This window comes from Wolffia australiana, chromosome 10 (assembly GCF_029677425.1).
Source record: "Wolffia australiana isolate 7733 chromosome 10, ASM2967742v1".
NCBI lineage: Eukaryota > Viridiplantae > Streptophyta > Magnoliopsida > Alismatales > Araceae > Wolffia > Wolffia australiana.
Window position 1 is genome coordinate 12,748,695 of NC_135844.1, and position 21,664 is coordinate 12,770,358.

Genomic DNA, 21,664 nt, shown 5'->3' on the forward strand with positions numbered 1-21,664 from the left:
CAACGATCTGTTCGAACTTACCACCTGGAATTGCCATCTCTCTGGGCTGAGTTGGACCACTACATGCCACCCGACCCTCACTCAGTTGATTGTGGGTATGTTCTCCAACTCCGAGTGTTTAAATTCCTCATGCGATTGAATCCAGAGTACGAGTCTTTGCATGGGCAACTTCTTCACTGCGAGAAGGTCCCTACCTCGAAAGAAGCCCTTGTGGCCGTTCAGATGGGGGAAACTCGTCTTGGAATATTCCACTTTGAGCCTGTTTCTGTGATGGCGGTTCAGCAGCTGGGAAACCCACGACCTACATCTGCTCGGGGTGTGTTACCTCATATGCCCTCTCTTACTATGAAGCCACCTCACATGCACCCCACGGCATCAAAAGTGGCAACCACAGGACACGGTGCACATATTGATTCTTCTCTTGTCTGCAACTATTGCAAGAAAGGAGGTCATACCAAGGAGACTTGCTACAAGTTACAGAGGAAAAATGCTCATCAAAGCCACTTGATGACTCATATTCCGTCTCCCGGCGGGCCATCCATGACTACTCCTGTGTCTCTTCCTGAGCCACCTCAACCAATTGCAGAAGCCACATCTTCATTAGGAGACCAGCTTCGACGTGATGAAATTGACCAACTCCGACAGCTTCTACAGTCAAAATTGATGGACTCTACCTCCCTCGTTCATCAAGGTACACCTTTCTACTCTTCCACTATGCAATGGATAGTTGACTCAGGTGCCACAGCCCATATGACTCATATATCCCAATGTTTCCTTACCTACGCCCCCTCTCCTAGCTCTCATACAATTAGCACTGCCTCCGGAGACTTCCTTCCCGTGGCCGGTGTGGGATCTGTCCAAATCTCCCCCCATCTCACTCTCACCCATGTTCTTCATGTTCCACGTCTCACCCTGAGTCTCCTCTCCCTCCATCACCTCGTTTAAAACCTTGGTCAAGACGTATTTTTTACCCCCAATTCTTGCTTCTATCGTGATAAGGTGTCGGGGCAGATGACTACACTTGCTGAGGAACGAGGGGGCCTTTACATCCTTCACCGTTCTCCATCCATCTCACCTTTGGCCCCTGCTCTCGGCATGGCTCTCTCCACTGCGGCACCGGACCCTCTTTGGCTTCTTCACCGTCGCTTGGGACATCCTTCCTTCTCTACTTTGAAATTCATGTTCCCTCGTTTGTTTCATGGACGTCCTGTGGAAGGGTTTGTTTGTGAACCATGTCGGTTAGCTAAACATACTCGGACAACATATCCTCTTTCTGATCCCTCTTCTCGTTCCACCTCCCCTTTCTCTCGCATTCATAGTGATATATGGGGACCTGCTCCAGTTCATAGTGCGTCGGGCGCCCGATGGTTAGTGATCTTTGTCGATGATTTTACCCGCGTTACATGGGCCTATCTCCTAAAGTACAAATCAGACCTCTCCCAAACTATAATTTCATTCTATTCCCTTATCCAAAATCAGTTTGCTACCTCCCTCAAACGCTTCTGCTCCGATAATGCCCGTGATTAGGTCAACTCCGCCATCTCTACCTTCTTCACATCTCACGACATTGTTCATGAAACATCCTGTCCATACACACCCCAACAAAATGGCCTGGCAGAACGCAAGTTTTGTCACATCTTTGACACCACACGCTCTCTTCTTCTTCACATGAACATGCCCAAATATTTCTGGGGGGAAGCCTCTCTCACCGCAATCCATCTCATCAACCGCCTTCCCTCCTGAGTTCTCTCCCATCTTTCCCCTCTTGACGCTCTCCATCAGGCTTATCCCATGGTTTCCTTGAAAACTAATCTCACTCCCCGTGTCTTCGGTTGCATCTGCTACGTAACTAACCATCATCCTTCTCGAGACAAACTTGATGCTAAAGCACTCCGATGTGTCTTTGTGGGTTACTCTTCTCACGAAAAGGGTTAAAAATGCTACCACCCCTCTACTCACCGCTTCATTGTCAGTAAAGATGTCACATTTGACGAGTCCACTCCATTTTATCCCTTTGAATCATCGTCCACTCCTTCCTCTTCTACTTCACTTGATGAGTCCCTCAATTTCCTGGCTCCACTTACGTCTCCATTGCTGTCTCCGTCCCCTGCTTGTCCTTCATCCGTTCCGCCCTCCTTGGCTCCCCCACAAAAATTCGATGGGACCACATATCATCGCCGTCCACACCCTACTATAACTGTCTCCACACCACAACCTACACCACCCCACCCGCCTCCATCTAATGACGACCTCCCTATTGCCCTCCGGAAGGCCCCTCGCTCCTGCACTTCCACCCCCTTATACCCTTTGGCAAATTACCTTTCCTCCCATCGCCTCTCCCCGTCTTACCGTGCCCTTCTCACCTGACTTGATTCTATTGTCATACCAAAGACTGTGGCTGAAGCATTGGTTTCCTCTGAATGGCGACGTGCTATGGAAGAGGAGTTGGCTGCCTTGGATAAAAATCAGACATGGGATCTTGTTCCGTTACCTTCGGGGAAACACTTAGTTGGCTGTCGGTGGGTCTATACTGTCAAACACCAGTCTGATGGCTCCCTTGAACGGTATAAAGCCCGTCTTGTAGCTAAAGGCTATACTCAACAATTTGGTGCCGACTATCTGGAGACGTTTGCTCCGGTTGCAAAAATGAATACTGTGCGACTTCTTATCGCTCTTGCGGCTCATCATGCCTGGCCTCTTCAACAGTTTGACGTCAAAAATGCCTTTCTTCATGGTGATCTCCATGAAGAGGTTTATATTGCCTTGCCTCCCGGTTATGCGGCTCCTTCTTCTTCGCTTCCCTTGGTATGTTGCCTCAAGAAATCTCTTTATGGCTTAAAGCAGTCTCCTCACGCTTGGTTTGGTCGCTTCACACACTCGATGAAATTATTTGGCTACTCCCAGTGCAATGGTGACCATACCCTTTTCTACCGTCATTCCACGTCCGGGGGAGTCACCCTACTTCTTGTGTACGTGGATGACATTATTATTACAGGGAATGATTCGCAGGCAGCGGCAAAATTGGCATCTCATCTTGTCGGGGAATTTGATATTAAACATCTTGGCTTATTTCGCTACTTCCTTGGAATTGAAGTGGCATATTCTGCAGCTGGCATTTTCCTTTGCCAGCGGAAATATGTTGTTGATCTTCTTCAAGAACTTTGTAAGGAAGACTCACAACCTCTATCTACTCCTGTTGAAGCAAACCATCGATTATCCCTGGCAGAGCATGAGGAGGCTGTTGATCAAGGAAGGTACCAAAGATTAGTGGGTAAACTGATATATCTCACTCACACTCGCCCTGATATTGCTTATACCGTGGGCGTATTGAGTCAATTTATGCACTCTCCGAAGGTGTGTCATATGCATGCTGTCAACCGTGTACTTCGCTATCTAAAAGGTACTGTTGGCCTTGGCCTTCAGTTCAAGCGTAAAGGCGGTCTTCAACTGGATGTCTACACAGACACTGATTATGCTGGTTCTCACGTTGATCGTCGCTCAACAACGGGCTACTGTACTTTTCTTGGTGGCAATCTTATTACATGGCACAGTAAGAAGCAATCTGTCGTCTCTCGATCCAGTGCTGAAGCTGAATTTCGTGCCCTGGCACAAGGTCTCTGCGAGGCATTATGGATCACTAATCTTCTTACAGAGCTGAAACTATCGTGTCCTCAACCAACTCAAATGTTTTGTGATAATAAGTCGGCTATCAGCATCGCCCATGATCCAGTGCAACACGATCACACTAAACATGTTGAAGTTGATCGACACTTTATAAAGGAAAAGCTGGAGACAGGACGCTTTTGCCTTTCATATGTTCCATCCGCCCATCAACGAGCTGATATTCTCACCAAAGGACTATCTGCCCCACGTTTTCGAGAATTATGCGGCAAAAGTGGGAATGGATAACATCCACTCACCAGTTTGAGGGGGACTGTTGAATGACATTGCTTTATATGCTCTTTCCTCCTTACTTTTATGTCCTTTTTTCTTTTCCTTCCTTGTATCTCCCCTATATATGTATCTTCATGCAAGAGACTAAATAAGGAGAATTATTTATCACTTTTGTCTTCTCTCTCCTCAAAGTTCCATTTCCCTTTAGAGCTTCTTCACCCTCAATCATGTGTTAGTGGTTCACGTACTAAAAGTGGCTCAGGCGTTATCTTATATTTGTGTAGCAGGACCACATCTATTAGTGTCCCATGTTCTTTCTTTTTCTAGAGGCTCAAGCGATTTATTCCCACATGAGAAATAAAATCACTTGAGTAGGTTTTCACATCACCCAACAGAACATATTTCCCATGAGGAAAATAATTCACATAGTCATTGGGCTTAAGCCTGTTCTAAAGGCACTGGTATAAAAACCAACCCTGACCTTTAGGAAACATATACTTTGTCGTATCCAAACCCTAGCTGACAAAGGACAAAATATCTGCAGGACTCCTTGAATATAGCAGGAGAGGGAAAAGTCTCCTTCGAATCTGATAAGTTCCACTGAGGACATATAAATGGAGGGCCAAAAAGGCATTTGAGAGACCCATTTAGCTCTCGGAGTAGAAAAAAGCTATATTTCTGTATCCTGACTTGAAAAGCGAATAGATACCCATAGATGTACCTCGACTGACCACTGATGAACATATGAAAGTGTTCTTGGAATCTAGGAGACATACCTGCTTGACAGGGAGATGGCGATTACAGTAATTAGCAATTATTGATCTAGCTTCTTCTCTTGTCTCTGTCCCACCTTCTTTCCCTATCTTCTTGATCTCAGATGGATTCCCTCTTCGGGTTTTATCAACATGTTCCCAGATTTTGATGAGATTATCTTATACTAACCATGGACCCAAAGCCAAGAACGGGAAGTAATGTCCCGTCGGCTGTCTGGATATGTTTTCCGGAGGCAATGGGTTCATATGACGAAAACAGAGTTCTCTGATTGGTCATATGATCCGTTGCACCGGAATCTAATATCCAGACAGGATCTATGCAGGTATTAGAAGAAAAAAATGAGAGAGGATCGTTTTTACCACACATGGCCTCCGGTGCATCAGATGACGGAAATTCTCAACAAGGGGGAGCATCTGCCTCCACTCTGCAGACGATGAAGGATTCCCAACTCGCCATGCAGCTGGAGATCCAGAACCTGAAGGCCCTCCTCAGCAACTCCAGCACCGTCATCGGATCGACATCTATGGCCAATGGTGGTAAAAACGATCCTCTCTCATTTTTTTCTTCTAATACATAATCTCATCAGATTTAGAAGAAGAAGATTTGATCAATTAAGTTCAACTGTAACTGGATTCAAACGAGGGCATTTAATATATTTATTTTTATAGAATCAGCGTCATCAGACTAGCTAAAGATTTGAGCTTCGAATTGCTGTTAATATAGCAAATTAAATACTTGAATCTACTTCTTGAAGTCCTGGAGATTTTAGTTTTTCCTGGTGTAGGCTTTATGACCCAACTTTTGACTGTGGAGTAATGCACCCAAGCATCATTACTCTAACAATTGACCACAATGATCAAGGATAGAGTCATGCTTACAGTAGCAATATCAACATGCAAGTTTGAAAATGGCAATGAACCCCTGTGAATAAGAATAATGGTGAGGAGCTGATACAATCCCAATACCCCCTTGAAGGTTATCTTAGTCTCAAACCACTATCATAGTTCCCATTTAAATACAGAAAGGACATCTGATGGTTATTGCCAAGCTGATGACATAAGGTTGGCTAGTAATTTCTTAAGGCCCAGTAAAAACTGGTGGCCCAACAAGGAGATCCAAGTATCCATATTGCCCAGAGCACTGTCATCGCTCGGCCCCCTTCTTCCCTCTTCCTTGGGCCACCTCACCATATGAACTCCCAGAAGACCTCCGATGTCGCATTCACTGCCAGCTGTGCTTGGGTGGCCCAAATCAATCTTCTTCTTCTTGATCCAACATCTAATCAGTGGTGTACATCAAGAGAAGAGGTGTAAGACAGACAACCTTCTATAGTCCTCATTTTGTTAGAAGTGGGGTTATTTCACTCTCATAGGGTTCCTATCCATATCAATGTCTAAGGAGCCGGTGAATAAATTGAAATTGGTAGTTCACTTCTTTCCATCTGCCCGACCCCCAGGCGGTGGGGTTCCCTGTGGCACACTGCCCTCTCATCTCTGTTATCTCGTTTCTCTACCTTGCTTCCACAATTTCCATCTCTCCCTGAGGAGTTGAACATATTTAAAAATAGGATGTCAACTGTCACTTTGGTGCAATCAAGGAATTGAGGCAAAATTTTCAAAGTGAATTTTCCTGAAGGATGAAGCATGTATGTATAGGTGGAGAAAGAAAATATGTCTATTTCCTATTTATATAGAAGCAAATGGGAGTGTACAAAGTGATATAGAAGAACTGGGCTGAGAAATAGCCTATTGGATCTCTTTTGGGCATTATTGGAAAACAGAAACCTGCTAAATTTACAAGAAACACCTTTGCTATAAGCTATATAAATTGGCATAGAACAGGGCACTTGAATATTAACAAGGCATGGGGCCAAGTTTACCTGTTTGAATCCCAGAAAAAACAGGTGGTGGGTTTGGGCCATGTGTAGGCTAGTGCCAGGTGTTGTGGGGGAGTGTTAGAGAATAGTGTACTGCCTAAGTAAGAAATAGCACATTTGCCATAAGCTATAGCTTTAGCACAGTAGTAGACACTTGAAACTGAACAGACACTAGAAATCAAGTTCAAATAATTTCTTTAAATCTCTCCATCTAGAATGGATAGTCATATAAAGTTCTTCTTGTCATTGGAAATTTCTAGAGAAACAGATTTGAACTGAGAAAGGCCGCTAGGCTAAGAGGAAGCAATCTCCATCTCTCTATATCATAAAAGTCAACGAAAGTGATATCAACGAGATTAAAGAACCAACAGTATTTGAGGCCAAACAAGGAAGAAAGACATCTAGAGCCTCAACCAAAATAGACACAATTAAATCGTTCTGATGAACAAATCAATCAACCCATTCCAAATGAGAAACCTTGTTCAGCATGGTGATTAAAATAAAATTCATAAATGGCATTCTCTGATGAGATCATTACCTAAACTAAGAGCCAGCACATTTGGAAGAGGTCGGGTACAATAGAAGAGGAAATGAAATTGAACTGAAGTCAGTAAAACAAAGAATCCTTCCACCACATTGCCGAATTTCTGTCTGACCTGGTCCACCCAAAATTAGAGAGAAAATTAAAAGCAGAGTTCGTTTTCCAACAAATTTTGAAATGAAAAAGGAAAATATGATGGATGAACACACGTGATTTCATACCTGAAGGCGGAAGAATCTAAGTGTAGATAAAAGAATACCACCCAACACCAGACGTGCTACAAAGACAAAGGTAAAGATGTCATAATCTATTGGGTTGGGAAGAAACAAGCGATCAGATTGATAGGATGACTAAAATGATAAGGATATTCCACATGAGAGAAGTATAAACTGGAATGCAACTCTAACTTTTTAATGTTAAGAACACCAAAAGGGAAACTGCAGTTTCATTTGATAACAAGAGTCTAATTCGATAGCTTCTCCGCGACTAATGAATTAGAACCTTATTTTTTTCTAAAACTTTCATAACGGTTAAGATTGGAATGAAATAGGTACCAGAACTTTGACCCAAAGTTAAAGTCTGAAACTACCCACAAAAATGAGTCTCTATTTACGTGCCAACTTTTCTAGAATAGTTAGAACCATTAGTGTCTATCATCCAAAAAAGAAAACAGTTTTTTCCCTCTGATATTCGTTACACATTGAAAATTGAACCTCAAGTGACAGTTGCCATGCATAGAAATCTAAAGCAACAGGTTCCCTTTCAGGATTAGCTAGATGCAACAAGATCCTGCCCAAATAACTCCACTTGAAAAGCCATATGTTATTGACTAGGACGTAATATTAAGAAAATAAAACAATAACTGGTAAACATTTTCAGCTATGTGCTTAGGCATTCGTCAGGTTCTATTTTATTTCTGTCATGATTTGTTCCCTCCAGTAAACTCACTAAGAGCATTTACGTCTTTGTGTCTTCTGTTTCCCTTTAAAATATGTAGCCCTCCTCATCGGAGGGCAGGAGATGAAGTTACAATCTTGTATTCCCCTTTGGTAGCTACTATCTCACTCGATGATGTCCGCTCCGTCGGGTCTCTTCCCCTCCGGCGATGTCCACTCCGCCACTACTCCGCCGCTCTTGTCCCCCTTGGTGTTGTCCATCTAGCAAGGGTCTCCTCCTCCCTCGTCATTCTCAATACATTACCCGGCTTGGATCGTATCAATTTCCTTTCCACAGAAGGCCACAACCATCTTAGTAGGGTTTCTCCCTATTGGATCTGGATGGATACTATAGTTATATCCCTTTATTTTGTATTTTCTGCAACTGGTATTGGCAAATAACAATTATATATTGGAGACATTCAGCTTTAAGAAAATACATCTAAATCTTTTTAGTTTTCCCCAATCTTCTCAAGAGAGATAGGAAAAGGCGATTGAACAAATACTTGTCGCCGAAGTTTAAAAAATCAAGAAATCACAACAAATCATGGGGGCTAAACTTGGAAAAAAGTACTTAGAAAGAAAATTTGTAGAGTTTACCAGAAATAAGAGCATACAGCTTCGAGAGATGCAAGAGCTTCAGAAGGAATGATACAGGTAGTGTCAAGAATGATACTACAAGAGCACCTGTATAAAACTGTAATGTATTACACTATAATAAATGCATAAATCACAAAAAAGTAATAGATATATTTTTTTTTCAAAGCAACCATCAATTGTATCATCACATATTGGTTTTTTTGGAAGAAAATAGGGAAGACCACCCGGAATGGTGGTCAATCTGATACCATTTAAATATAAAGACAGGTAAATCCACATACAAAATGACCAAAATGGTCTGATACGATCCCCATAAGAATGTATGAAAGAAGAAAGAAACGAGGAGAGAAAGATAGTGGGCCAGCTGCTGAGCTGGCAAAATAACTACCGGCTTCTTGATTGTTAGCTTAGGAAGGCAATAAAGAATAATATAAATAAAGGAGATGGAAACAGGAAGGGCCACGGAGGATTCGAGGTTTTCTTGGAGCGAGTTATTCCGGAGGAGCTGCAGCTGCATTCGGCCAGGGCTTCATCCGGGGTTCGTGGCTGCAGGAAGCACGAAGACAAAGTCGAGAGTTCTATTCTGAGTAGGAGCTAGGCACGGGAATCAACTGTAAGTCCCATTTACCGATTTCTTTACCATTTGATACTGTACTGTATCATGGTCTTCCTTTCACCTCCCTCCAAACCAAAAAAAATTAGTCCCTTAACGTATTGAATGGCATTATCCAAAGAAGCCGTCCTCCCCTTGAATACCAACTTGTTACGATGCAGCCATATTGCCCAGAGCACTGCGAGGAGTATCCCTCCAATCCAGTTTGCTCCTGCATCTACAATTCCTAACTGAGGCCCAAAATGCCTCGTCAGAGAACACATTCACCCCTAGCATCTGCTGCAATGCCCACACTCCCCAGGCAAAATGACATGCGAAGAAGAGGTGGGAGCAGTCTTCATCATCTCTGGGCCACATGGGACACTCTGCGGAGGCCATTATGAACCATCTTTTGCACAAGACTCGTGTAACCAGTCGTCGTCGCCTCCACAACCAGCTGAAGAGCCTCACCATGAGAGGGGTTTTTAGTTTCATCAACATGGAGCATGTGTTGCAGACTGTCGAATCCTCCATTCCTTTCCCTCTGATCTTCATATAGCCATCCTTCACCAAAAAAGAAGGCCCCCGCCACACCCAACCATCAAGTGACTCACTCGGCAGGCTGAGATGTAAGAAGGCCAGTTGCATCCAATCCCCATCCTCAAATCATGGTTCCAATAAGGCTACTGCCAAGGTCACCGACATTGTGCGATCTCCCCTATCCTTATTTCAAAAAAAAGAAAAAAGGCTACTGCCAAGGTTGGGACCTGCTCTGATACCATGTAGAACTGTGGAAATTCGGAGGAGAGAGAAAGTAGAGAGAGAGAGAGTGCACAAGATTGGGGCCAAAAGGATCATCTTTGCTTCACCAGAGTTCCCCTTTTTATACATATATTTTTTTATCAAAAAAGTCCTTCAGAAAGTAAAGTTAGGGGGCTTACTTGTAAAACAAGTAAGCTTACTTGTTTTACAAGTAGGCTTCCAACGGTCCTCTTTTTAAAAGGGACCGTTGGAGGGCCTGTCCAACTGTTATAAAAATAACCGTTGGATGCTGGGCCTGTCTGGAACAGGCCCAGACAATATCAGGCCCACTAATGGGCCTGATATCTCCGCCCCTAAAGGGCCTGCACTAAGGAACCAGTCTAGGTTTCTTAGTGGGCCAGTAATGGTCCTTAAGGGACCATTACTGGGCTGCTAAAGGGCCTGCAGAGGGTCCATTTGCAGTCTACTATAGGAGTTAGTAATTTTATTATTCCCCTAGGTTAATCTATTACACATTACATGGCTTTGGGTCCATGGTTAGTATAAGATAATCTCATCACAATATATTGGTGACGGCCAAGTTGTAGGTGTCGAGCTGCATTCAGGTCACCGATGGAAATGGAAATTCACACCTGCCTTAAGGGAACAGCAGAGAATGGGAGCCAATAGAGAAATAAACAGAAGCACATTCCAATACTTTGGAAGTAACCTACATATATATACACGAGAGTACAACAGCTAGTTTGATCTGTCATAAATAGCACATGAGTGAAACGCCTACTTCATAACAGTAATGATATGTCAAATTTTTGAGAATGCCATATTATAAATAGCAAAAATCAGAGAATTCATTTGATGCAAATAAAAAAATAGAATAACATAAGAAAACCCCAGATTGATGTAGCAGTTGAAGAGCTTGGCCCCATCCACAACAGTGGCTCATGGCCCAGCCACAACAGATCTTTATTGGCCGTTAATTGCAGAAACAGACCCCTTATTCCGTGACATAGGTGAAGAGCTCCTCCAACACAAATGACTAGCAGCCAATAATATAATACAGAACTCTCCTCCAAGTAGCAATGGCAGATAAAAGGGAATATTTTCCACCATTTGGCAGTCAAAAAGTTCAGGTATTTTCGCATGCATCATCACAGATGTTTGGACTGACAAGTGTGGTTTAGAACAGAGGCAAAGACAAGCACATGATAATTATTACCACCGGCTGACCAAGTTATTGGGTTACGGTCTCTATGTATGTTTCTGTGGACGAAAGAAACATAGTGGCAGACGCTCCCACATTATTCCCAGTCACTGGGGGTAATCATCTGATACCTCCCTCATTAAGAATAATGAACCAAACACGCAGTATACTTGGATTTTGCAGTAAGAGCTTCCTGATATAGCAGTCAAGAATCTGAACAACAATACAACATTGGAAATGGATGAGCTAGAAGATATGGAGGAAGAAGGTAGTAGAGAGGATGAAATCAAGACTCAGAGGAAGTTGGATCGACATCTCTGCCCTCTGGATTGGGATGCTCCCACTCTCCAGCCAATACTTGATAACCAAAATCAAGAATACCATCTCAGTCCCGACCCTCTTTATTTATAGCCTATGTATTTAGACTTTCCTTGCAGTTCACGTTGACCGAGTGTGTCTGACCCTCTTGTACACACAGGGTAGAGATGTATCATCATCATAGTCTCATGCTTCGACAGGTTTCTCAGTCCAGATGAGACATCAAAATATACCAAATTTCAATTGATTAGGACAGGGCTACAAGTTAATTCATATTCCTATTTCAACTTTCACTCCACAAGACACTCAACTAAAAAAGAATCTATTCATCCTCTCGCCCAACTCTCCAGTGTTGCCTTAACTGCCTCAGGAGTATCGTAATAGTCCTTTGAAGGGGGGGGGGGGTTGGTTGTTGGGACTTCATGAAGACATGTATTTGAATTTTTTAGCAAATACTTCGTCATCAAATCTTCTTTTACAGATTAATCATTGCTTTTCTTTAACTACACTTATTTTTTTGTTTTTTAGCAGTTGAAACTTATAGATCTGGATCCGACTCATTATGAGAGGGGATCCAGAATCAATACTTGGCGATGGCTCCCTATTTCGCTTTCGGCAAGACCCATAGTCCTTGGATGGCCCTTTGAGGGAGACATTCCCTCGGCTCTATGTGCTGGCCAGTTGCCCCGATGACACAGTGGCAGAATGATGGGTGGAACAACATATGGAATCCGAGCGCAGATGGTGCTCTGTCAGACCAAAGGGTGGCGGACTTCTTAGGTATACAACAAGTTTTAATTCAGTGCCGGCCAAGACATGGCAAACAAGATGGATGGATTTGGACAGGCCCTCCCTTTTTGGTTCGGAAAGCCTACATGAAGGTATGCCAGGGAACTGAGGATCAACCAACTATCCAGGCATGTCAGGCCATTTGGCACCCGAAGGTTCCACTAAAGCTTAAGATCTTTGGATGGCTCTTACTGCACAAGAGGCCGGTGACACACATCTTCCACCGGAGGAAGTATCCTGATACCTCCGCGACATGCACTTTATGCAAAAATGGTGACGAAGATTGCAACCATTTATTCTTCGCATGCCCCTTTGCCCATTATCTGGTCCACACAAGCGCAACTGGCGGAAAATGTGATGTCAGAGGGGGTCTTTTGGGAGTTGATAAGGCAAGGGGGCCCTAGGAGGAGGGAGGAGGGGGGTCGAGCGATGACAGTGCTCTGGGCAATATGGCTACACCGCAATGAGGCAATATTTAGGGGGAGTAAGGCCTCCAAGGACAGGCTCGCCCGCGAGGTCGAGGGTCTCATGGCATCATGATTCGTTAGAGGGGTAATCAGATAAGGGAGGGTTGGCCAGGTTGTGAGGAGAGTTTTATCTATCTTCACATGTAACTCTGGGTGGTTACTGCTTTGTAGGGTGACCGCCTTAAATAATTTTTCAAAAAAAAATACTGAAAAATAAGGTCTTACACCCATGAATGAGAACTTATGGATCCAGAAACTAACATTGAACAAGAACCAGGATCAATGTTGCAGATTTTTCTCTCAGTCTTCCTCATGAAGCCCTAAACAGCTAGAACAACAATCATCCTCAGCAGTGTCCTCTAAGACCCCCTAGCATTTCATGCGGTCTGCAACATAGATCCTGGTCTTCTATCCTTCATGTTTTCCATCAGAATTACTCAGGTACTATATTGGATCTGCCGCAAGCTTATAGGCTTGATCTGCCATGTGGCTCACTCTTACACCTATGGTCTTCCACGTTTCTCAACTTTGAAAAATCTTTGGCCTAATATACAAACCATCGCACCTACTAGACTTATAGAAGAGTTCAAGATGGTGAGATATTGAGACGCCATTCAGAACCCTATGACACCACCTTCAACACCTTAAGGCTATTAGCTACTGATTCACTGGTAGAATTATATGCAGTTTGAAGTCACTAAGAAATCAGAAGCAACTAAACATTCTCAGTCTCCAGATTTCAACCTTGAGGAGGAGGCAAATTTCCAGAAATATTGTTACACAACTGACTATCACCTACCAGAGGAAGGGGGAATGGTACATTCATTCAGAAGAATAAATGAGACTTATAATTATGCCTAGTGGGGAAGAAAGGGAGGTCTTTTCTTGTTGGAAGGTACCCAATTGGGAAACGGGAGGGAAGTACTCGCAAATCAACTTCCAGAATACGCATATTGCATCTTCTTGATCAGTTTCAGGTCATTCTCTCAACAGTTCCTGGCAGACTCCAAAGTGCAATTGTAAAAGAATGTATCCAAGTTATTGAAACTAAGGAGCAAGTTGCCGATTGTATGAAGCAATCCTCTGTATAAGTCACATAATAACATACTTCTTCTTAATCCTGCTGTTGTGAGAGTTTGTTCAACTTTGGGCTTTAACAGCAATTTGATACCGCTGAAGCCATTGTTTGGATGTGTAGACATTGTTTTCTTGTACACACAATCATCCTTCTGGAACCTCTCAATCTGATTTACAATGACATTCAAACCCAAATTCTGCCAACCGTTTTGCAACAACCAAATAAAGAGATACATTTTTACTCACAAACGTATTCCTGACAAACCCTAGAGAGTTTGGAGGAGAAGAAGGGTCGATGGAGGTTGAGAAATGAGAGAATAGATTGACATAAGGAAGTAAGTGGCTTACATTAGGGTATTTATACCCTATGAGTGAGAGGAAATAAGAGCTCCTAAAGGGCTTATAGAATAGGGCCCAAGAGGAGGATAAGCACTTAACTAACACCCCAGCGAAGTATGGATGTCGTCCATATTGAGCTTGGATACAGCACGTTGAAGCAGCGGCCGGGACAGTCCCTTGGTGAGGACATCCGCTGCCTGGTCAGCAGAGGAGACGTATTCGAGGTCGAAGAGCCCCTCGTCCATACGTTCCTTGAAGAAATAGCGGTTGCGCTCCATGTGCTTGATGCGCCCTTGCTGTCCGGGGTTCTTGGCTAAGGCGATAGTGGATTTGTTGTCACAGAAGAAGTGGATTGGTCCCACATACTTCACGTGAAGATCGGCGAGGATGTTGTGGATCCACTGTCCCTCGGCTGCCCCATCAGCAAGAGCACGAAATTCGGCCTCGGCACTGGAGCGGGACACCTTGTCCTGCTTGCTACTTTTCCAGCTGACGAGGCTGCCAAGAACGAACGTGCAGTACCCCGTGGTAGACCGACAATCCACAACGGAGCCAGCAAAATCGGCATCGGTGTACACCTTCACCGTCTTGTCCGAGCTATGAGGGAAGAGGAGTCCCTTGCCCGGGCAGCCCTTGAGATACGAAAGTACCCGGTGGGCGGCTTGACTGTGGATCTCCCTCGGTGAGTGCATGAACTGACTGAGCAGGTTGACCGCAAATGCAATGTCGGGCCGAGTGTGAGTCAGGTAGAGGAGTTTGCCCACCAACTGCTGATAGCGGTGAGCATTCGTCAAAGGAGAGTCCTCGCCCTTGCCCAACTTGACGTTGGGGTCGATAGGAGTGCTCACGGGCGCACACCCGGTCATCCCTGTCAAAGTCAGCAAGTCGACGGCGTACTTCTGCTGTGAAACAAAGAGGCCCGTGAGGAGTATGCCACCTCAAGGCCGAGGAAATATCGGAGAAGGCCAAGGGCCTTGATCTCAAATTCCTTGGCCAGGGCGGTGCTAAGACGAACGGCTTCAGCAGCATCTGATCCCGTGATGAGGATGTCGTCGACATACACAGCAAGGATGGAGATCCCGGTCGGACGGTGGCGGAAGAACAAAGTGGCATCTCCGTTGCTCTGAGTGTACCCTTCGGCTTTCAGAACAGCGGAGAACCGGCCGAACCACATGCGCGGAGACTGCTTTAGTCCATAAAGGGACTTCCGCAGTCGGCAGACGCGTGGCCAGGGGCCGAGAGAGTAACTCGGGGGCTGCTGCATGTACACCTCCTCCGTCAAGTCGCCATGCAAGAAGGCGTTCTTGACGTCGAACTGTCGGATAGCCCACCGGAAGTGAGCCGCGAGGGCCAGGAGGAGGCGAACGGTCTCCATCTTCGCCACAGGGGAGAACGTCTCGAAGTAGTCCACTCCGTAAGATTGGGTGAACCCGCGAGCCACAAGTCGAGACTTGTAGCGCCAAGGGTGCCATCCGCATGATGCTTCTTGGTGTGGACCCACTTGCAATCCACCGCCCGCTTGCCAAGAGGGAGGGGGACGATGTTCCAAGTGCGGTTTCGGAGTAGGGACTGCATCTCCTCGTCCATCGCCGCTTTCCAATGAGGAGAAGCGATAGCATCGGCTAAGCGGCGAGGGATGGGATCCGACTCGATGCGAGCAAGAAACAGCCGGTAGGGAGTACTCAGCCGGTCGAAGGAAAGAAAATGCGAAAGAGGATAACGGGGCGTCTGAGTGCACTGACGAACCCCTTTCCGGAGGGCAATGGGCCATCCCAACTGGTCGTCATCGTCGAGAGAGGTTGAGGATGGCTCGGCCAATGGAAGATGAGCGGAAGCAGTGGGGGAGGGGGAGTCCTCGGGAGGAGGACGAGAAACCTCCACGGGAGAATCAGATAACGGAGCAGGGGAAGAAGACGCGTCATGGGAGGGAAGGAAAGGGTCATCAAGGGGAGGAGGCGCAACGGGAAGCGAGGAGGATGACTCGAGAGGGGACTGATCGGAGGAAGGAGGAAGAGGAGGAGCATGCCGGATGGCGGGAAGCAAAGATGGGGAGGACAGCACGTCCAAAGGCCCCTCGGGGGTCACCGACGGAGAAGAATCAAAGGGAGAGGGATCATGGAATGAGGAAGAAGATGCGGGAGCGGTGGGCTCCAAGAAAGGAACGGGCCCCAAGTGGGGAGCGAGGGGCCGCATCCAACGGGAGGCGGGATGAGGAAGAGTGGTCCCCAAAATAGGGTTCATGCTCGCAAAGGTGACATTTGCCGAGATGAAGTATCGCCGAGACGGCGGATGGTAGCACCGATACCCCTTCGGAAGAGAGGAGCACCCAACGCAGACGCACCGAACAGCACGAGCGTCAAGCTTTGTCCGGCCCGGAGCCGTGTCGTGGACATATGCCGTGCAGCCGAATATCCGTGGCAAGAGACCCGTCCGCAGGCACGTGTCGGGGAAGGCCGCGCTCATCCGGTCCAGGGGGGTAGAGAACGCCAACAGCTGGGTGGGAATGCGATTGACGAGATGGGTGCTCGTCAGGACGGCATCACCCCAATACGGCCATGGGGCCTTAGCGTCGATAAGGAGCGTCCGGGCCGTCGAGGTGACATAGCCGATGCGACGTTCGGCTAGTCCGTTCTGCTCCGGGGTGGCAGGGCATGAAGATTCGTGGAGGATCCCCCGGGCGGCGAAGAAGGCGTCGAGGTCGTTGTTGAAGAAGTCGCGGGCATTATCCGAGCGAAACCGCTGGATACCCCGACCAAACTGCGTCGCCACCATCGCACAAAAATGACGGACATTCTGCGCAACTTCCGACTTCGCGGTGAGGAGGTAGACCCACGTATAGCGAGTTGCCTCGTCCACAAGTAGAAGGAAGTACCGATGACCTTTCAAGCTAGGTTTCGGGGCAGGTCCCCACACGTCGCTATGCACCCGGAACAGCGGGACAGATGTGTGAGCCGAGGACGGAGTGAAGGAAGAACGGCGATGCTTCGCCAACTGACAAGCGTCACACACCAAGGTCTTAAGGTCCAAGCCAGAACATAATTCAGGGGAAAGACGGTGAAGAGTCGCAAAAGGCGGGTGGCCCAGCCGCTGGTGCGTCATCAGGAGTCGGCCCCACCGCTGCTCGGCCCCCGTCCGAAGTGGCCGGTGCACCGCGAAGCACTGCGACCGTCCCCCATCATCCAGCAACAGCAGCCCGTTCTCCCGCCTAATCCGTGTAGTCCGGCCGACCTTGTCAGACAGAAACATGCCGTCAGGTTGGAGATGAAATGAGCACTGGACGGCATCAACAAGGCGTTGTGGTGACAGAAGTACAGCCCGCAGGTCGGGAACGTGGAGGACGTTGCGGACCACACCAAGGCCGTCCACATAGACTGCCCCGATTCCAGCCACGCGTAGTCGTCCACCCCCGACCGTGAGAACAGTACGTGCACCACTATGCCGGACGTAGGAGACGAACCGAGTGTTGAGGGGGGTCATGTGCTCAGTGGCCCCCGAGTCAAGCACCCAAGTCGTGTCCGTCGACCGGCGAGTGAGATGCCGTATGGCGCAATACCAAGTGTCGGTAGGGGAGAGCGCGCAAATGTGCCGAAGTAGGCGGTCGAAGAAGGCTGCATGGCGGCCACCTGATCACGGAGCCGGGCAAGCTCGGCTTGGATGCTGTCCAGAGCCGTGGTAGACGTGCTCGGGGCCGGGGAAGATTCAGATTGGGCCAACATGGCCTTGCTGTCCGCCTCTTTCTTCTTTCGCCAGTCGTTGAGACGCGTTTAGTGCACTTGTTTTTCCAGTGGCCCGGCTTCCCGCAATAGGTGCAGACGGGTGTTTTTGCAGGGCGGGCAGCGGCTGCGGAGTCGATAAGAGGGCCGAGGACTGCCCAGCAGCGGCAGCAGGTGCTGCCAGAAGCGCAGAGGACTCAGCCGGGTCGGAGGTGGGAGTCCCATGGAGAAGGAGATGACTCTCTTCCTCCTGGAGCTCCTGAACCAACGTCTCGAGATCCGGAGGGCCATCTTTGTTGTGCAGGGCCCGGCGACAGATGGCCTCATATTCCCGGTTTAGGCCGTTGAGAAACCCCATGATGCGCAGGATAAGCATGTTCTGATAGGTCTTGCACTTGGGGTCGTCCGTTTGGCAGGTAGTGGTCCACTTCATCCCACGCCTTCTTGTGTGCGAGCATAATCGGAGATCGACAGAGAGCCCTGTTTCAGGTTGGAAGCTTGAGCAGCGAGGCGTAGATGCGCCACCAATCATTCTCCCGCCCGCAAAATTTCGTGGCTTGGTCCCAAAACCCTTTGACCGTTTTCTGATGGGGAAGCGGTCGCGAAATCGGGGCCAATGTGAACGTGGACAGCCACCCAGGATGAACTGCTCCTCGGCGTCCCAAGCCGCATAGTGAGGTGATCGGCGGTCAAGGGATGCTCGTGCAGTGCTTGTACAGTTGACGGGATTTGAGGGTGGTCTCGATGAAGCGAGACCACTGCAGAAGATTCGGGCCGCGGAGAAGAGTTGATTCGGGACCAGAGGCAACGGATGAGTGATCTTGTAGAGAGCGGCTTCTCCGCAAAGTCGGTCTGTGTAAGGCATGGTCTCTATGTCGGTCTCTGCGCGGCTGACTGCGCGCTGGCTGCGCGACTGGCTGTGCGGCTGGCTGCGCGGCTGGCTGTGCGGCTGGCTGCGCGGCTGGCGGTGCAGCTGGCTGCGCGACTGGCTGTGCGGCTGGCTGTGCGGCTGGCTGTGCGGCTGGCTACACGGCTGGCTGTGCGGCTGGCTGCGCGCTGACTGGCGCTGCGGGCTGCGCGGCTGGCTGTGCGGCGGCTGGCTGCTGCGCTGCTGGCTGGTCGCGGCGGCTGGCTGCCGCGCCGGCTGTGCTGGCTGCGGAGCGGGCTGCGCGGCAGCTTGCTGCTGCGACTGGCTGGCTGGTCGCGCGGCTTGCTGCCTGCGCCGCTTGCTGCTGTCTTGGCTGGCGGGTCGCGCGGCTGGCTGCTGCGCTGCTGGCTGGTCGCGGCGGCTGGCTGTCTGCGCGCGGCTGGTCGCGCGGCTGGCTGGTCGCGCGGCTGGCTGGTCGCGCTGCTGGCTGGTCGCGCGGCTGGCTGGTCGCGGCTGGCTGGTCGCGCGGCTGGCGGCTGCGCTGCTGGCTGGTCGCGCGGCGGCTGGCTGTCGGCGGCTGGTCGCGCGGCTGGCTGGTCGCGGCTGGCTGCTGCGCTGCTGGCTGGTCGCGCGGCGGCTGGCTGTCTTGCGACGGCTGGTCGCGCGGCTGGCTGGTCGCGCGGCTGGCTGCTGCGCTGCTGGCTGGTCGCGCGGCGGCTGGCTGTGCGCGGCGGCTGGTCGCGCGGCTTGCTGCTGCGCGGCTGTGCTGGCTGCTGCGCGGGCGGCGCGGCGGCTTGCTGCTGTGCGACGGGCTGGTCGCGCGGCAGCTTGCTGCTGTGCGGCTGGCTGTGAGGAGGGAGGGAGGGTGAGATCAAGGGATCTCAAACCCTAAAGGGTGATGTCAAACCCTAGAGAGGAGAGGGAAGATCAGGAGCCCTAGAGCTCTGATACCATGACAAACCCTAGAGAGTTTGGAGGAGAAGAAGGGTCGATGGAGGTTGAGAAATGAGAGAATAGATTGACATAAGGAAGTAAGTGGCTTACATTAGGGTATTTATACCCTATGAGTGAGAGGAAATAAGAGCTCCTAAAGGGCTTATAGAATAGGGCCCAAGAGGAGGATAAGCACTTAACTAACAATTCCAAAAGAAAATTTTTTCAAGTTTTCAGAGTTAAGGCTTTGACAGACTTTGTGTTTTAGCGAAACTACAGGTTGGAGCTCGTTCACAGGAAAATTAATTTTTTGTTGAAAAGTTTGGTTCAGTTTCTGTTTCCATAAGTTTCAATGTATTCAATCTCAAAAATATTTCAAATCAAGTACCGCCAAATGACGTTCAGAAATATTTATAAGCTCTAAGAAACATCTACTATATCATATAGCATCAGTCAAAAAACTAACAAAGATATGATACATGACATAACTTTAAAGGTGAACAGAAATATACCTACAAATGTACGAGGAACTACGCCAGGAAATTCAAAATGATCATACTGCAATATACGAAGCTCATCAGCTCTCAGTTAACGGTTCTAAAAATTAAATCAGGCATAAGTAATAGATGTAAACAAACCTCAGTGAGATGATGACGATGATAAATAATGTCATGAATAGCCTACATTTTGAACAAACATTATGAGGATAACTATCTGGTTATTGAAAAACTGACGAGATTAATGTCACAGTCAATCCACAAATGTTAGAATTAAAGTTGGTAGAAAGATTATAAATAGTAAAATTTTAAAATAATTCATAAAAAATTAAATGAACAGGATCCGTATCCACAGCCGTAAATGATACTCTTAAATAAAAGAAAGCGGAAGAGAGGTAGACCTGAACATTGAAGCTTTCCTCCACCTTCGTGTACGGCACGGTAAACACATAAAAAGCAGCGATTGAGCCAAGCAATAAGTCCCAACCTGCAAGTAGGATACCAGAACGACTTCTGTCAAAGTCAGATGATAGCAGAAGAAAATCGTACTCGGTCGAAATACTGGCGAATTGATCGATGGAGATGAAACGCAAGAAGAATGAGAGATGTCCGCACCGAATTGTTGAAGAAATTTTGGTGAACTTGCGATCGATGTCGAGGCATCAACCTTAATCTTCCTCATGCTAAATCCTCGGCAAAAATCTCAGATTCAAATCGCAGTTTTTCGCACGAATTCGGTGAGAGAGATTCTCGAATTTGCAGCAGAGCTTTCACGCAGATTTTGTTAGGGACGGATGACGGATTAGGCGGACGGACGGAACGCATGAGACGGATATTCGTTCAATCATTCCTAACAGAAATCTGCAGTTTCGTTCTGTTTCTGTCTGAGGGGTGAACGGAACGGATGACGTATGATGTAGAATGGTTAAGATCCATCACAATTGCCGGATCTCGATACTAGGGTTTGCCCGTCCCGACACCAGTATTGGATTACGATATTGGGACGGATGCTGTACTGGGTACCGAAAATCAAATTTTCGGTACCCGTTTTTTCCGATATCTGGATATCAGATATTGATATCGGATATCGGTTGCTACAGTACCGATATCTGATAACGGTATCCGTCTCGATGTCGCCATCTGCCTCCGTCTCTCGGGGAGGACGACGATATCTGATATCGGGCGTGGATATCGGATTTCGATATCCAAGTTAGAGAGGATATTTAAAAATATAATTAGCCCATAATTGTTCAGCGGTTAGAATGGATCAACATGGCCAAGAGGGTAATAGGAGAGCTTTCTGATTGATTAAGTGGCTCGTTTAATATATACAGTTAAATCTTTTCAATTTCTTTCATATGGGATAACAAGATTCAGAGTTTAGCATCAAACTCCGAATCCTTTTATCCCACATGGAAGAAAATATAAATTTTCAGCTCTATTTATTGGACGATGTGTTAATATATTAAAGGGTTAATAGCATGAAAT

The 21,664-nt window shown here is 47.5% G+C and overlaps 1 protein-coding gene across 2 annotated transcripts in view; it reads right to left on the minus strand.

The window, feature by feature from the left end:
- Positions 1–20,920, minus strand: part of ALG12 (homolog of asparagine-linked glycosylation 12) — a 32,523-nt gene extending 11,603 nt beyond the window's left edge. For both annotated transcript variants that reach the window (XM_078581736.1, XM_078581735.1), the window contains exons 1-7: positions 20,792–20,920; positions 20,578–20,663; positions 20,318–20,359; positions 20,192–20,237; positions 8,621–8,707; positions 7,307–7,362; positions 7,083–7,200 (exon numbers count right to left, since the gene is read on the minus strand). In XM_078581736.1, coding sequence (XP_078437862.1) covers positions 7,083–7,200; positions 7,307–7,362; positions 8,621–8,707; positions 20,192–20,237; positions 20,318–20,359; positions 20,578–20,663; positions 20,792–20,858 — 502 coding nt within the window. In that variant the 5' untranslated portion in view covers positions 20,859–20,920. The remainder of the gene's footprint in view (positions 1–7,082; positions 7,201–7,306; positions 7,363–8,620; positions 8,708–20,191; positions 20,238–20,317; positions 20,360–20,577; positions 20,664–20,791) is intronic.
- Positions 20,921–21,664: the final 744 nt, after the last annotated feature.